Source organism: Herpailurus yagouaroundi, unplaced genomic scaffold (genome assembly GCF_014898765.1).
Source record: "Herpailurus yagouaroundi ecotype Mexico unplaced genomic scaffold, PumYag 29, whole genome shotgun sequence".
Lineage (NCBI taxonomy): Eukaryota > Metazoa > Chordata > Mammalia > Carnivora > Felidae > Herpailurus > Herpailurus yagouaroundi.
In genome coordinates, this window is record NW_024412377.1 from 111,370,726 (window position 1) to 111,387,419 (window position 16,694).

Genomic DNA, 16,694 nt, shown 5'->3' on the forward strand with positions numbered 1-16,694 from the left:
TAGATAACACGATTATGAGCATAGAAAATCCAAAAGAATCTCTAGCCAATTACTAAAATTAATATGAGTAAATTTGTCAAAGCTGCTGGATACAAGGTTGGTTGTATTTCTGAATTTTAGGCACAAAGAATTAGGAAATTTCAAAAGTATTATTATTGACCATTGCATCAAAAATCATATACCTAGTAAAAAATTGAAAAGTGTTCAAGACCACTCAACACTACACAGAACACTGGAGAATATTAGTGACAGAAATTAAGATTTAAATAAATGGTGGGATATGCCATATTGAAGAATTTGAAGCCACAGAGGTCCCAGGATAGCTCATTTGGTGAAGTGTCTGACTCTTGATTTTGGCTCAGGTCATAATCTTGTGGTTCATGAGTTCAAGCGTGCTTCGGGGTCTGTGCTGACAGCATGGAGCCTGCTTGGGAATCTTTCTCTGCCCCTCCCCTGCTTGTTCTCTTTCTCTTTCAAAAATAATAAACATTAAAAAAAAAAAGAATTAGAAGGCTCAATATTGTAAACATACCAGTTTTACCAAGAATCTATAGAATCAATGCACTTGTAATCAAAATTTTCAGATTCTTTTATGGAAGGTGACCAGCTAAGACTTACTGTAAATTAATTACACTAATTAAGTTGATGTGAGATCAGTACAAGTGAAAAACAAAACAGTGGAACAGGATAATCAAGAAACACACCCACACATATACAGTCATTTGATTTATGACACAGGTGACACTACAGTGCATTGTGAAGATGATGGTCTTTTCCATAAATTGTGCTGGATCAACCAGGTATCTATAAAAAAACTAATCTTGACCCTTACCCCACACCAGACAGAAAAGAAATCTACCAATTTTAGGTAGATGACAGGTGTAAAAATAAAAATAATAATAATAAAGCTTATAGGAAAATATCTTCATGACTCAAGATAGATAAAAACAAAGTTTAAACCAAAAAGAGATAAATTGATAAAATCACCTACATTAAGATTAGGAAGCTCTACTGATCAAAAAACATTAAGAGTAAAGAAGTAAACCATGGAGTGGGAGATGATATATCTGACACATGCAAAACATTAGAATAGACACTTCAAGTAAGAGGGTATCTAAATAGCCAATAAATAAATGCATTTCTCTTTATTAATTGAGCACCTGGATATTTTAAGTAAATCCACAATGAGATACCTGTTTATACCCGGCAGAATGGCTAAAATTAAAGGATCTGATAGCAATGACAAGTGTATCTATTGCTGATGAGATTACAATTGGTACACATATTTGTTATCAACTGAAGCCAAATATGTGGATATCTTGTTACCCTAAAGATACACTTTTGAGTATATAAATGCATACGTATGTTCACCAAGGGACATTTATAAGATTGCACATAGCAGCACTGTTCATGATAACCAAAAACTGGAAATAACCCAAATGTCCAGTAACAGTCCAATGAAATCTGTCAAGTTTTACACTGGAATACTGTCCAGCATTGACAAGGGTACACTCACTTCTTTATCAACAAAATGTATGAATTTTATATAACATTGGACAAAATAACCAGACACAAAAGAGTGCCTAATATATAACTTCTATTCAAAAATAGACAAAACTAATCTAGATTAATAGAGGTCTGTATGGTAATTGTCTTTCTTGTTGAGGGTTGAAAGGGGGTCTAGAGAGCCTTCTAGGGGTGCTAGTAATGTAATGTTCATAATATTCTATCTTATAATGCAGGTGGTGGTTACTTTGGGAAAATTCATTGAACTGTACACTTATGATCTGTAGACCTTTTTGTATGTTTGTTACACTTCAGTTAACAGTATTGTTTTAAAATTAATAAGCCATACGTTTGCATTTTCTTTCATTAACATTGACTTCTTTAGAACGTAAATGTTTTTGCCAACTCAAAATAGTATTTCATGCATTCATAATTCTGTCTGAAATAGACAAAGCATTTTATTAACAAGAACTTTGAAAGTATCCAATAAGAAATAAATTCTTTTTTTTTTTTAATTTTTTTTTCAACGTTTATTCATTTTTGGGACAGAGAGAGACAGAGCATGAACGGGGGAGGGGCAGAGAGAGAGGGAGACACAGAATCGGAAACAGGCTCCAGGCCCTGAGCCATCCGCCCAGAGCCTGACGCGGGGCTCGAACTCACGGACCGCGAGATCGTGACCCGGCTGAAGTCGGACGCTCGACCGACTGCGCCACCCAGGCGCCCCAAGAAATAAATTCTTATACAAATAATTTCTTCCTTGGTACAAAGAAAGATAAAGAAGGTGTGATACTGTCCTCCACATTCTCTGTCCCTGTCACTAATTACATATCTATCATACCTTTACTTCATCTGAGTTTTCCATAAGTGTATTTTCTAGCTTGAGCATTTGATATGGCTTAAAGGGATATCTTTTCTACAGTCTTCGCTATAACACTTTAGGATAGAGTACAACTTTTTCTCGTTCTGAGTTTTCTTAGAATTTTGCATAATGGAACATAAATCAGAAAATACAGATGTCAGTATCCAAGCCATGTTCTTTAAAAATGAATGAAATTCTGGAGTGCCACTACAAACAAATGTTCATAATGCGCAAGTTTTGTGTGGAGTTATGTTTTCCACAGAGTGGAATTGCTGGCTCATATGCTAAGTCTATGCTTAACCCTTGAGAAACTGCTTTCCAAAACATTTTACATTCCCACCCATAATTTATGAGGGTTCCAATTTATCTGCATCCTACTCAACACTTATTGTCTGCCTTGATTTCAGCAATTCTAATACGAACGAAATGGTTATTTCATTGTGGTTTTTATTTGCATTTCCCTGGAGGCCAGTCTTGATTTTTCACTAGTCCTGATAGCTAATCAACTTGCAATTTCTGTCAATTCTCTGTAAATAACCTCTCATATCTATTTACCCCATTGCCATTACTCTAGTCAAGCCAGGATCTGCTGACTTGTGCTGGATTACTGCAACCTCCTACCTGGTCTCTTTACCCTCCTCTTGGCCACCTTCTAACCATTGGCAGCATATCTAAAATGCCAATTTGATGTTTTCATTTTTTGTTTTTTGCCATTGTGTTAAAAGGTTACTTTTTCCTAGAAAATATTCAGCCTACTTAATATTTATAAGGTCCCTCAGTCCCTCATGATACATACACTGCCTACCTTTCTGGCTTTATCTCTGGCCACTGTTCTTTGGCACTCTAGTCATACTTAGCATCTTTCGGTTTTTAAAATGTCATGTTTACTGTTACCCGAAAGAGTTTCTTCATGCTGTTCCCTCGTCTAGAAGTCTCATCCTCCTTCTTTGGACTTGGCCAATTTCTATTCATCAACTTTCATCTCAGTGAAAAGCCAGAGCATCACTGGCTCTGGAAAAACTTCTGTGAATTCTCTATAGGTTATGTGGCCCTGCTAAAACACTGTACACTTTCATTGTTATAGTCCCTTTTGGACTTTACTGTTATTTCTTGTTTAATCATTTGTTTTTCTTGATAAACTGAAGCTCCTTGCAATAGGGCAGGGACAGTGTTTATTTTGCATGCCAGTTGAATGCCTAGTTCAAACATGTAACAGTTGAATAAATACTGTTGAATATATTCAAGAATCTTATTCATTAAAAACATTTAATGTTTATTTACTTATTTTTGAGAGAGAGAGAGAGAGAGAGAGAGAGAGAGAATACAATCAGGAGAGGGGTAGGGAGCAAGGCAGACACAGAATATGAAGCAGGGTCCAGGCTCTGAGCTGTTAGTGCAGAGCCCAATGCAGGGCTTGAACTCATGAACAATGAGTTTGTGTTCAAAATATCCAAAAAGTGGAAATAAATGAAATGTTCATGAACTGATTAGCAGATAGCCATAAACTAGAATATTATTCAGCAATAAAAAGAAGTGAAGTACTGATACATGCTGCAGTGTGGATGAACCTTAAAAACATCATGGTAAATGAAATGGAAAGAGAAAAAAGAAAACATTATGCTAAAGGAAATGAAAAAGGAAGACAAAAGAAAACATTACATTAAATGAAAAACTGCAAAAGACCACATATTGTATAATTCCATCTCTATGAAATGTCAAAAAATAGGCTAATCTATAGAGACAGAAAGTAGATTAGTGGTTTTCTAGAGCAGAGGGTAGGGAGAAATGGGGAGTGCCTGCTAATGGGAATTGGGTTTCTTTTTGGGGTGATAAAAATACTCTAAAATTGATTTTGGTGATGATTGCACAACTCTGTGAATATACTAAAGACTGCTCAAGTACATACTTTGAATGAATTGTGTGGTATGTCAATTATAGCTCAATAAAGCTGTTATTTAAAAAAAGAATGATCCTCAAGTTCACTAACTTGGGCAGTTGGGTATATTATATTGTCATTTACTAAGATAAAGAAAGGTTTAGGTGGGTGTTGAGTTAAATTTTAGATTTGTTAAATTTGAAGGATTCACAGGAAATCCAAATGAAAATAATCCTAAATAGATTCCTGCTATTTAGGAAGGTAGTCTGAACTGAAAATACCATATAAGTGGCAGCTGAAGAGAAGAATACATAGAACAAAACCATGAGGAAGACAAGATTAATAAGACAGGAAAAGGAACAAAAAAAAGCCTGCAAAAGACAATGAAGAGGAGTGGCCAGAGAGTGTAAGAGGAAAATCAGGACTATGTTGTATCATGGAAGCCTGCAGAAGAGATTGTTTTAAGGAAAATGCAGTATCCAGCTGTGTTTTGTAATACCAACAGGTTAGGTAAGGTGAAGACTATGCTTGATGACAGCAGGTATCAGTGATACTGGAAGAGTAGTGTGAATTGGAGTAGTATAGATAAAAATAAGATTGTGCTGAGTTGAGAAATATGTGGGAGATAGGAAGTCAAAGATGGCCAAAATTTGGATTTGAAGAAAGATTAATTAGGAGGAATATAGAATGAAAGGTTTTTGTTTTACTCTTAAGATGAAAGAATCATGGGGGCGCCTGGGTGGCTCGATTAGTTGAACATCGTACTTCAGCTCAGGTCGTGATCGATTAGTTTGTGAGTTCAAGCCCTGCATTGGGCTCTCTGCTGTCAGCATGGAGCCTGCTTCCGTTCCTCCGTGACCCCTCTCTCTGTGCCCCTCCTCCGCTCTTTCCCTCCCTTCTTCTCTCTCCCTGTCTGTCTCCCAAATATAAACATTTAAACATTTTATATATATAAAAAAAGAATCATGAACATTTTTATTTATTTATTTTAAAATATTTTAATTTGTTTTTGAGAGAAAGAGACAGAGTACGAGCAGGTAAAGGGCAGAGAGAGAGAGAGAGGGAGACACAGAATCTGAAGCAGGCTCCAGGCTCTAAGCTGTCAGCACAGAGCCCGATGTGGGGTTCAAACTCACGAACCATGAGATCATGACCTGAGCCGAAATTGGACACTTAACTGCCTGAGCCACCCAAGCACCCCAAATCATGAATATTTTTTTTTTAATTTTTTTCAACGTTTTTTATTTTATTTTTGGGACAGAGAGAGACAGAGCATGAACGGGGGAGGGGCAGAGAGAGAGGGAGACACAGAATCGGAAACAGGCTCCAGGCTCCGAGCCATCAGCCCAGAGCCTGACGCGGGGCTCGAACTCACGGACCGCGCGATCGTGACCTGGCTGAAGTCGGATGCTTAACCGACTGCGCCACCCAGGCGCCCCTCATGAATATTTTTAAATGCTGATGAGAATGAGCCAGTAGGAAGGGAGAGTTTATAGATATCTTGGAGATAGAGGATATTATGTATAGAGCGAGATTTCTGACAGCGGTGAGGGGGATCTAAGCACAGGTGGGGATAGTAACTTTAAATATGAGAAAGGATGATTTTTCCATGATAACAGGAATGAAGAAGGAAAAAGGATAGATGGAAGCAAATGTGTTTGTAGGTTTGTTGATAAGACACTAAGAGAATTCTCATTGAATGACTTCCTGTTTTCTCTTTGTAATAAAAGGTCAGATTGCTGGTTACAGTCGATCGAGTGGCCATGTTTGTGGAGAATGGAGAAGTTTGAAAGAGCTATGAATATTGCAGGGAATAGTATTATAATATGATAGGACTGGCAGTCAATACTGAAAGCCCAGTTGAGATGAATGATCTTTTATAGTGATGCCAGTTTGCCATACTGAAAGATTCTTTTCTCTTGGGTAGAGCAGAGGTCAGCTTACTAAGTAGCCCATAGGCCAGATCTGGGCTCATGGCCTCTTTTTGTAAAATAAAGCATTATTGCAACACATATTTATTGTCTGTGGCCGCTTTGACACTACAATACAATGACAGAAATGAGTAGTAGTTCTTAAACCCTAAAATATATACTACAGTCTGCTGATTACAGAAGTTTGCTGACCTCTGGTGTAGATTGTTCTGGATATAGGTTCAGAGAAGGCAAACATTTGGAGTCATCCAGGTTTGAAGTTGAAGATATTGGCAGTTGAAGAATTGAACCTCGGAATCCAAGCTGAAGAAGGGGAAAAAAAGCAAAGTCAAGAGGAACTGATAGGAGTTCTGGGTTTTATTTCGGTGTCTTAGAAGTAGTTGGGAAAAATAAAGCTGAAAATGATGGAAGATTGTGGTCACACGTAACATACATGAAATGTATGATTTCAAAGGAAGAACAAGTCTAGGTGATGAGGGTGTCTGGGGTGTGGGACTGAGAGGCAGAATACTGGCTAGATGACCTGTGTACATATTATGAAGTTTCCCTGAATAGAGTGGAGAAGAATCCCTGAATGGAGTGGAGAAGAAGATGGTGAGCCATTGGTTGTGTCTTCGTAATGTCTGGAATTTATTAGCAAAAAACTGTTTTTCTCACTAAAGGGACAAGAGTGTTATAAATAACAAAGGATTTAAAATTAAGAGGTTTTGGGGCACCTGGGTGGCTCAGTCGGTTAAGCGTCTGACTTCGGCTCAGGTCATGATCTCACAGTTCGTGAGTTCAAGCCCCGCGTCGGGCTCCGTGCTGACAGCTCAGAGCCTGGAGCCTGCTTCACATTCTGTGTCTCCCTCTCTCTCTGCCCCTTCCCTGCTCATGCTGTGTCTCTCTGTGTCTCAAAAATAAATAAACATTAAAAAGAATAATAATAAAATAAAATTAAATTAAATTAATAGGTTTTTTACTTAAAAAATTCTTATGTTTTAAGTCAAATAAATTGCTAACAGTCATTTAAAAATTACTGATAATCTGGGAATAAGTAAATAGAAAGTTAACTGCTTTTGTGATTATAATTAGAAACTTACACTTTTTAAATGTCTTTTGATTATCAGACTGCAGATATATTTAATTTTGAAGAAACAGTTTATAGTCATCATATGTCTCCAGTTGCCACCAAGCACTGTTTGGTAGCAGGTTTGTACCTGTCCTTTTTTGCTTTTCAACGTATTGAAACTTGCTCCCTTTTAATACCTACTTCTGATTTGACATTTTAACCCAGGTGAATATCACAGTTCTTTAAAAAAAGAAAAAAGCTTAAGTATATGCCATTTTTACATTCAGTTTTACAGTTATTGTGTAAGTTGGGCACTGTGCTAGTGGCTAGGATTCAAAGATTAAGAAAGCACATTTCTATTCCCTATGGAGTTACTTTTCACCCACCAAAGCTTCAAAGATTGTACATGACCAAATTTTGGCAACTTTTTAAATTCAACACAGTGCAAAAATGGTAATTATTCCTTTACTCTAAGACTGTTATTAAAATTAAACTTCAATTTTTATGAAAGCACATGCAACAAGAATTCTCATGTGTGAGAAAGAAAAAATGTTTTTCTGGTATCAGATACCAGGTCCCTGTGATTCTGTTATTTGTGTGGCATTGCATGAACATCTTCACCTCAAGATGCCAGTTAGCTGTTTCATCTGTGAAGAACAGTTGGACACTAACTTGTCTTTGAGGTCCACTCAGTCTGTGTCCAGAGTTTCTGATTGGAAGCATATCATTACTATGGAAAAACTAAGGTATTAAAAAAATAACTTGATATAATACAATAGCCTAGGATTATACATACATACACATTGCAGCAATACAAATTTCCTGGTTTTGATACTGTAGTATAGTTTTACCTCGTATAACAACCATTGGAACAACAAGGGTGATAGGTACACAGGGTCTTTCTGTACTATCTTTGCAACTTCCCTTGAATCTATAATTACTTCAAAATTAAATGTTAAAAAAATCACACAATAATAGGGTTCTCCTTGTACTAAGGTATAACTGCAATTAAATTTTCTAATTATAAGCATTAAAAATGATTTGAAGTATATCTTTCGCATACTTTTTTTAGATTTCTACATGGATGCAGTGAAAATGTCATGATTCATTACGGTAGTTTCTTATTTCCTTTTGGTGATGATTTATAATAAAATTATCTTAAACCATTTTTGTTTTTGTTTTTACAGTTGGTACTAGAGGGCCCAAAGTACAACTTTGTGACTTAAAGTCTGGATCCTGTTCCCACATTTTACAGGGTATTTTTTTTTTAATTTGAAACAACAACTACTTTGAGTAAACCATTCAATAAAAAGAAACATTACTAACAATGTATTCTTTGTGGTTGACATGACTGATGTATTTTGTGCTAGTTGTTAAAAGTCAACAAGGAGATAAAGATCCTTCTGTGCATTATTCTTATAAAACTGAACTATTGAGGAGACATTTATATAAACAGTGGCCATAGGGTAAGCTCAAAGGATATGGAAAGTCTGGCTGAAAACCTTGTCTTATTTCTACATTTAAAAAATATATATATTTATGAAACTTATATTGGTACATTTGTGTTAAGAGCATTGTTTAATATTGTTCTGGTTAACTAAATATTCCTAATATTTAGGTACTTTTTCCCCCTCACTGCAACTATTTTAGAAAAAGGCAGTATAATAATCATTTTGGTTAAGATATATTAATTTAAATATTTTTCCTACTTTTATCAGCATTAGACCATCTGATTCTAAACAATGAAAAGATGGGATGTAACTCAGATATATATATTTTTATTTATCTCTAGAAGCACATAATATATCCAGAGAACTTGGTGAGATGGATAGCATTTGTTTTACATTTATAATGCATTTCTAATAATGTAAGGTAGATGAAAATGTCTAGTTTGAATAGTTCGTTTAGGCAAAAGTGAATTAAAATGCTGAAGGTATCCTATGAACTTATCACCTGTGCTTTCTAGAAAAAATTTTTTACATAAATGCTTTTTACAATCATGAATTTAGAAAACTTTTTCTATTACAACTTTCTGAAAAGTTAGAAACCATTTTTATTCTCTAGAATGTTTATCTTGAGTGGTTTGTTGCAGTGTTTTTTTGTTGTAGATAAAAGTAAATGAGCTTGAGATCTATCATTTATTAATGCATTTACTTTCTAATCTAACAGCTGTATTAAAAAAGAAATACTCACTTGCTCTGACCTTTCCAATGCAAAACCCAGCCATTTATAATAAGATACTATGTGTGAGAAATGCCCCCACAGACTTCATGTTAATATTTAAACGGATTATTATAAATGTGAAAAAGTGATGATCATATCAATTTATTTTTAATAGTCTTTACTTTCTTCAAAATCAGACATATTTAAATTACAGTGTATCTTTTGATTTTTCAAGTATTTTACAGGACTTTTCATACGATTGTATTTGCAGGTCACAGACAAGAAATATTGGCAGTTTCTTGGTCGCCACGTTGTGAATATATCTTGGCAACTGCAAGGTAACATGCAAATTATTTGGTTTCAAAGTTCAAAATTAATGATAAGAATTTTGAGAACACTATTTATATGAGATGCGTATTTATTTGTTAATTAGGTCCTTAAAATAATTGAATTTTTATGTCATATCACCATAAGAAATCTTCCTTTGCATCACTGTCTATCTTGAAGGTGCTCACCTTTTAAGTCAGAGGAAACAAGAGAATCTCTGTAGCAATGCAAATTTACTAGTATTACCTATAAAACAACTGTGTTATGTCATTTTTTTCTACAAAAGTATAAGACTATTAATTTAAAAATAATAGCATTTCTATTCATTTCCTTTAATACAGAATTATTTTGAATCTGATTCAACATTTATTTGTTGATTCAATTTGCTAATATTTAATAACTGCCTACCCTATACCAAGCACTTTAGTCCCTGGAGAAGCTTCTGTTAATAGTTTGCAGAATGTGATATTGAAATCTGTGCTTTCTGGGGGCACCCGGGTGGCTCAGTTGGTTAAGCATCTGACTTTGAATCAGATCATGAACTCATGGTTTGTGAGTTCAAGCCCCAGCTTGGAACCTGGATCCTGCTTCAGATTCTGTGTCTCCATTTCTCTCTGCCCGTCCCCTGCTCACCCTCTGTGTGTGTGTGTGTCTCAAAAATAAATAAATGTTAAAAGAAAAATTAAAAAAAAAGAAATCTGTGCTTTCTGAAGTAGAACAAGTGTAGGATGTAGCTGTAAGAAGGCTGGCTAATGAGGTATGAAGGTGGGGGGCTAGGTGCTGGTTGTGGGTCCATACTAAGGTGGATTTCTGTTGTTTATGCCTAATTTGGTTTTCCTCAACTCATAGGGAAGCTAAGAAAGAGGCTTTCAATTCTCAGAGTACACCAGGAATTTGAATCAGTATGAGAATGGACCTAGTAATCGGCGTTAGGAACCAGATATGTCCAAATCTTACCTGTTTCAGAAAATTCTTAAATCCTCAGACTCATCCCATTGCAGACCTTCTCCATCTGGAAAGAAAGAAAACCATTTTGAAAATGGGAAATGCTAGCTTTTTCCTTGCTATTCTAATCAGCTAGGTTTGATGGTGATCTGTGAAAAGAATCAAGATTATAGGAAGATTTAAGCCTTGTATCTATGTAAAAAAAAAAAAAGATTCGTAAGTTAGAAATAGGCTTTAAAAATGCACTGAGGGGGCGCCTGGGTGGCGCAGTCGGTTGAGCGTCCGACTTCAGCCAGGACGATCTCGCGGTCCGTGAGTTCGAGCCCCGCGTCAGGCTCTGGGCTGATGGCTCAGAGCCTGGAGCCTGTTTCTGATTCTGTGTCTCCCTCTCTCTCTGCCCCTCCCCCGTTCATGCTCTGTCTCTCTCTGTCCCAAAAATAAATAAAAACGTTGAAGAAAAAAAAAATTTAAAAAAAAAATGCACTGAGGGTTTTTTTTAAGTGTATTTATTTATTTTGAGAGACAGAGAGAAAGAGAATCCCAAGCAGGCTCCGTGCTATTAGCTCAGAGCCCAATTTGGGGTTCGATCCATGAACCATGAGATCATGAGTTGAACTGAAATCAAGAGTTGGATACCTAACTGATTGAGCCACTCAAGTACCCCTATAAAATTCATTGTATTGCTTTTTCTAATTAAAGGGGCTTGGATAAACCCAATGGATTAGAATATTGTTGAGGTCTCTTTTGAGAACATGATAGCATCAGTTAAACTAATTTATATTTTCTTTAAGTGTAGTTTAGAAGCTGAAATTGATGGGGCACCTGGGTGACTCAGTTGGTTGAGAGTTCGATTCTTGATGTCGGCTCAGGTCATGATCTCTCAGTTTGTGAGTTCAGGTCCTGTATTGGGCTCCACACTGACAGTGCAGAGCCTGCATGGGATTGTCTGTCTGTCTGTGTGTCTGTCTGTGTGTCTGTCTGTCTCTCTTTCCTCCCCCCTCCCCTGCCTACGAACTCTGTCTCTCAAAATAAATAAATAAACTTAAAAAAAAAATACAGATCTTTAAAAGAAGCTGAAATTGATGTGTGATCATGGTATTTTGCCTTTCTTCTTTTCACTTACTTGAGATAAATACAAGGGTCTGATATCTAAGAGACATTAAATTTAGTTCTTGAATATGTGGCAAAGATAGATTTGCGTATACGAAACCAAACATAAATATATTGTCATTATCCACCTTAATTTTTTCATAAAAAAGGAAACACCAGATTCATGCCAAATGAATTCTTAAACAAAAGTAAAATTAGTTGCCTGCTTGATTGTCAGAAAACATTTGAATAACAAACAGTAGAAAAGATTTAGTAACAAACTTGCTAAGGAACCAGCTTCAAAGCTGTCCAGTTTTGGAGGAGGAACATGGTCATAAAAACCAGCAGAATTCAGTCCTTGTGATGTAAAAAAGGTTACCCTTTTTTTTTTTTTTTGCTATGTTTTCCACTGCCTTTTGCTACTATTGACTTTGAATATTAGATGAAAAGGCAAAATACAACAACCAAATATACAAATATATTTGCACTGATATACTGAGACTTCTGTGTGCCATAATACTGGAAAAGTTAGGTGCAAGAGTAGTCACTGTCCTACCTATATATGTCAGTGTAACATTTATTTCTTCTTAGTGCTGACAGCAGAGTAAAATTATGGGATGTCAGGAGAGCATCAGGATGTTTATTTACTCTTGATCAGCATAATGGAAAAAAGTCACAAGCTGTTGAATCAGGTAATGAAGAATACATCAATATAGAAACATGCCAATGATAGTATGTTTATATTGAAAATTTTGAATTGAAACTAATTAATGTCTCTTGACAAATTATAAATCTTATGATTTAGAAAAAGTCAAAAGTCATTCATAGTAAATCAATTTCTAAATGTACATAACTAAATCACGATTGTTTTTCTTCAAGATACAAAGAAGCAGGACATTTCATCTCCTAAATTTTCAAATGCAGAAACTTTTCTGAATTAGTTACTTTTGTTTTTTTCCTCCAGTGAGGTCAGCTAATACAAATTCAGTGCCCCTTAGGAAGCTATAGTAAATTGAAGGAATAGTAATTCCTTCAGTAAATTTTGGGACTGTTGTATGAGAATAAAATGTGCAAGTTGTGTTAAATATGTCAGCTGCTATCCAGGTGACAAAGTGCCTCAGTTGCATTTTTATGATAGAATTTAATATCTTTATGGGATAAAATTCTGATTCAGAATTAGTTCCAGACTAGAAAAATCTTAGGATGAACTATATACAATTTTATGATTGTTTTAATAATCTTTGTAATTAAATTAAGCTATTGAGAATTATGCTTTCTCAAAGTTGGTCATTTTGACAGCAATGCAAATTTTGGTTGAAACTAGAAGAGGTATTCTTTCCCTATTAAAGTTTTTTGTTTTTTTAGGGGCACCTGGGTGGCTCAATCCGTTAAGCGTCCGACTTTGGCTCAGGTCATGATCTCATGGTTCATGAGTTCAAGCCCTACATCAGGCTGTGTACTGACAACTCAGAGCCTGGAGCCTGCTTTAGATTCTGTGTCTCCCTCTCTCTCTGCTCCTCCCCTGCTCGTGCTCTCTCTTTCTCTCTCTCTCAAAAATAAATAAACATTAAAAAAAAAACTTGGGGGTGCCTAGGTCATTCAGTCAGTTGAATGTCCCACTTTGGCTCAGGTCATGATTTCACCCCTCATGAGTTTGAGCCCCATGTTGGGCTCTGTGCTGACAGCTCACAGCCTGGAGCCTGCTTTGGATTCTGTGTCTCCCTCTCTCTGCCCTCCCTGTTTGCGCTCTCTCTTTCTCTCTCTCTCAAAAATAAACATTTTTTTAAAAGTATTTTTAATTGTAAATACTAGTATTATTGATTTTTAATAGTCCATGGAGTGATTTTTAGATTAAAGATAGAATTAGTATAAAAGAAATTTGAAAAGTGTTTAATTTAAAATTTTAATGTCAGGCTATGCATTTAATTGAGTTTGATAGCACAGCTTACTTACTCTCTTAAGAAAAATTATATTTGGCAATATAATTATATTTGGCAATATATATTTTCCTTTTTGGTTTTCCTGTTTTTCTCTATTTTTGTGGTTCTAATTTATATAGCTTATTGTATTCAAATAATCCACAGGGATGAATAATTTTAAACATAATCAACTTGTATATTTTAAGCAATTCATAGAGTTGCCCTATATTAATATGTTTAAATAACTGTATCATGAAGCATTACATGTGTCCTGAATACAAGAACTGATTAACTGAATTGTATTTTTCATTGCAGCAAACACTGCTCATAATGGGAAAGTTAATGGCTTATGTTTTACAAGTGATGGGCTTCACCTCCTTACTGTTGGTACGGATAATCGAATGAGACTCTGGAATAGTTCCAATGGAGAAAACACACTAGTAAGAGATTTTAAGTATCTCCAACCTTTTGAATACAAATTGAAAAAATGGATCTGTGACATACACTTAATGTTCTTGTGTAGATTTAACTTTTTTCTTATCTCTGAATCACAGTTTTCTTTTTGTATTTTTCCATTACGTGAACTAATGACACAAGACAACCCACCCTACTACCCTCCCACCACATTCTCCCCATTTAGTGGAGAATTACTGCTCTACTGAGCCACTGTGCATAATGGGAGTGTGCCATAACTCTCAGGTATGTTGGAGAAGAAAAGATTGAGAACAATTGATATAAATTAAACTTATAAGATTAAATAGTCTAATTTTATACTATATATGACTTGTAAACACAGCCTAAAATGAATATTATAGTACCAGAACATATAGTACTTTAATATTAGAATAAATGTATTTTAAATGTCCTAGATTCTCACTTGGTATTTAATTTCTAATAGTTTTTTAAAATTTATATTATGGGTCTTACCAGGTATGCCTGTGGTTCATTAACTTTCAGAATAAGCTAATAAGTTTGTAATTTGGTGGTAATAGTAGTAGGTAATATTTATTAAGAGCTTATATGTCAGATACTGTGCTAATAAAAATTAACATTTAATATATGTGCTGAAGCATATAGGGTCTTATTTAATCATCACATCAATATTATGAAAGTAGTTACTGTTAAAATTCCCATTTTACACATGAGAAAATGAGACATAAATGGATACATAACTAGTGTGAGTTAAAACAGCTAAAAAACAACAGAGCTTGACTCTAGGTTCCACTCCTATTGCAACAATGAATTACCAAACCCTTTAAAGCATTTATCTAATGCTTTAAGGTAGGTATTGATATTAATCATATTGTTTTCTTTTCTTTTTTTGTTTTTAATTTCATTTATTAATTTAAGTAATCTTTACACCCAACATGGGGCTCAAACTCAAGACCCCAAGATCAAGAATCACATGCTCTTCCAACTGAGCCAGCCAGGTGCCCCATTCCATATTTCTTTATTTAATCATCCTTTCTAACTAATTCTCTTTCAGAGAATTACTAAATTATAATTTAGTACCACTTTTATTACTAAATTATAATTTAACTATAAGATCAAAATTGTTTACACTAGATTGCTAATTTCTCATGTGCTTTATGAAGTACTTCTGCTTCTGCATCATATCTCAGACTAGAAACTCAGGCATTGCAAAGTTTAATTTAAAATCTTCCATTCATTATACTGGTACCATGTTTCTAATCAGGCCACACCTTTCTTTTCTCAGTTTATTCATTTGTTTAATAAATATTAAGTACTTCTTTTCCAGGCAGTATTATACAGCAGCAGACAAAACATAGGAGAGTCCTATCCTCAAGAAAGACATCTAACCATCACTCAATAAATAGGTGGATGGATAAAATATATTTTAGCTGTAGCAAGTGCTATGAAGAAAAGCAAAGCAAGGCAAGTAGCATAGAAAGTATTGGGAGGTTGGAGTTGCAGTTTTACATAGGGCAGTCAGAGTATGTCTCACTCAGAAGATGATGACATTTGGCCTGAAGGAGATGAAGGAATGCACCATCAGATATCTGGAAAGGAGAGCATTCCAGGCTGCGGAAGGAAGAAAATACAAAGACTGTGAGGCAGAAGCATGCTTGGGATACCCAGGGAACATCTAAGAGGCTCTTGTGTTGAAATAGAGGAAGCAAGGAGGAGAACAATAGGAGATGAGGAACAGAAGAAACAGGCACCAGATGATATAGGCTTACAGGCCTTTGTAAGGGCTTAGGCTTTTTCTCTGGGTGAAATAGAAAGCCACTAAAAGCCTTTGAGTGAAGAAGTGATAGGGTCACTTTGGAAAGGTAGGTTGGCATGTGCATCAAAGGTGAATGTGATAAGTATAAATGGTATTGAGTATATATATAAAAATTGTTAATATGATTTTATTCCATTTTCTATCCTTGAAGATGATACTCAGACCTTACAGGTTTTTGCTATCAAGTCCATTTCATGAATAGTGTGTTTAGAATGTAATACATTTTAAAATTGACTTGATGTAAGTAAAAGATGACTAGAGTAGTCCAGAAACTCACCTTCAGAGGACAACTGGGGACATTGATCCCAGGAAAAGCAATTCTCAGAGGAAACACGCTGTTTTCAAATATTTAAAGCATGGTCCGACAGAATTGGAAACCAGTTTTAGTCCTGCTATTTAGTAATTTGGGACATTAGTCAGTTTGTTTAAGGTGACATTATGAAGGACTATGGTAAGAGTTTCAGTGTCTCCATCTTGTAAAGAGGGGTTATTATGTACCTAAACAATAATTTTAGGGATACTAAAAGAATGTAAAAGTAGTACTGTACCTGTTAAATAGTAGGTATAGCATAAATAACTGTTTTTATTGTATCATATTGCCTTATTAGGACCCTTGTTAGTTTTAAAATGATATATATGGATTGTGTCCATTGGCAACAATAGAATTTGTACCATTGACATACTTTGATAGTACTCTTAATGGTATAACCTCTTCACCCATTGTATGCTTTTATGAATTCAATAATTCATCACTTACATACAACACCCAGTGCTCAT

General features: G+C 35.2%; 1 protein-coding gene across 2 annotated transcripts in view; it reads left to right on the plus strand.

The window, feature by feature from the left end:
- The window catches only part of ERCC8 (ERCC excision repair 8, CSA ubiquitin ligase complex subunit), a 63,411-nt gene that overhangs the window by 24,080 nt on the left and 22,637 nt on the right, over positions 1-16,694 (plus strand). For both annotated transcript variants that reach the window (XM_040452351.1, XM_040452359.1), the window contains 5 exons: positions 7,285-7,366; positions 8,414-8,482; positions 9,661-9,727; positions 12,342-12,442; positions 13,985-14,109. In XM_040452351.1, the coding sequence (XP_040308285.1) occupies positions 7,285-7,366; positions 8,414-8,482; positions 9,661-9,727; positions 12,342-12,442; positions 13,985-14,109 (444 nt within the window). The remainder of the gene's footprint in view (positions 1-7,284; positions 7,367-8,413; positions 8,483-9,660; positions 9,728-12,341; positions 12,443-13,984; positions 14,110-16,694) is intronic.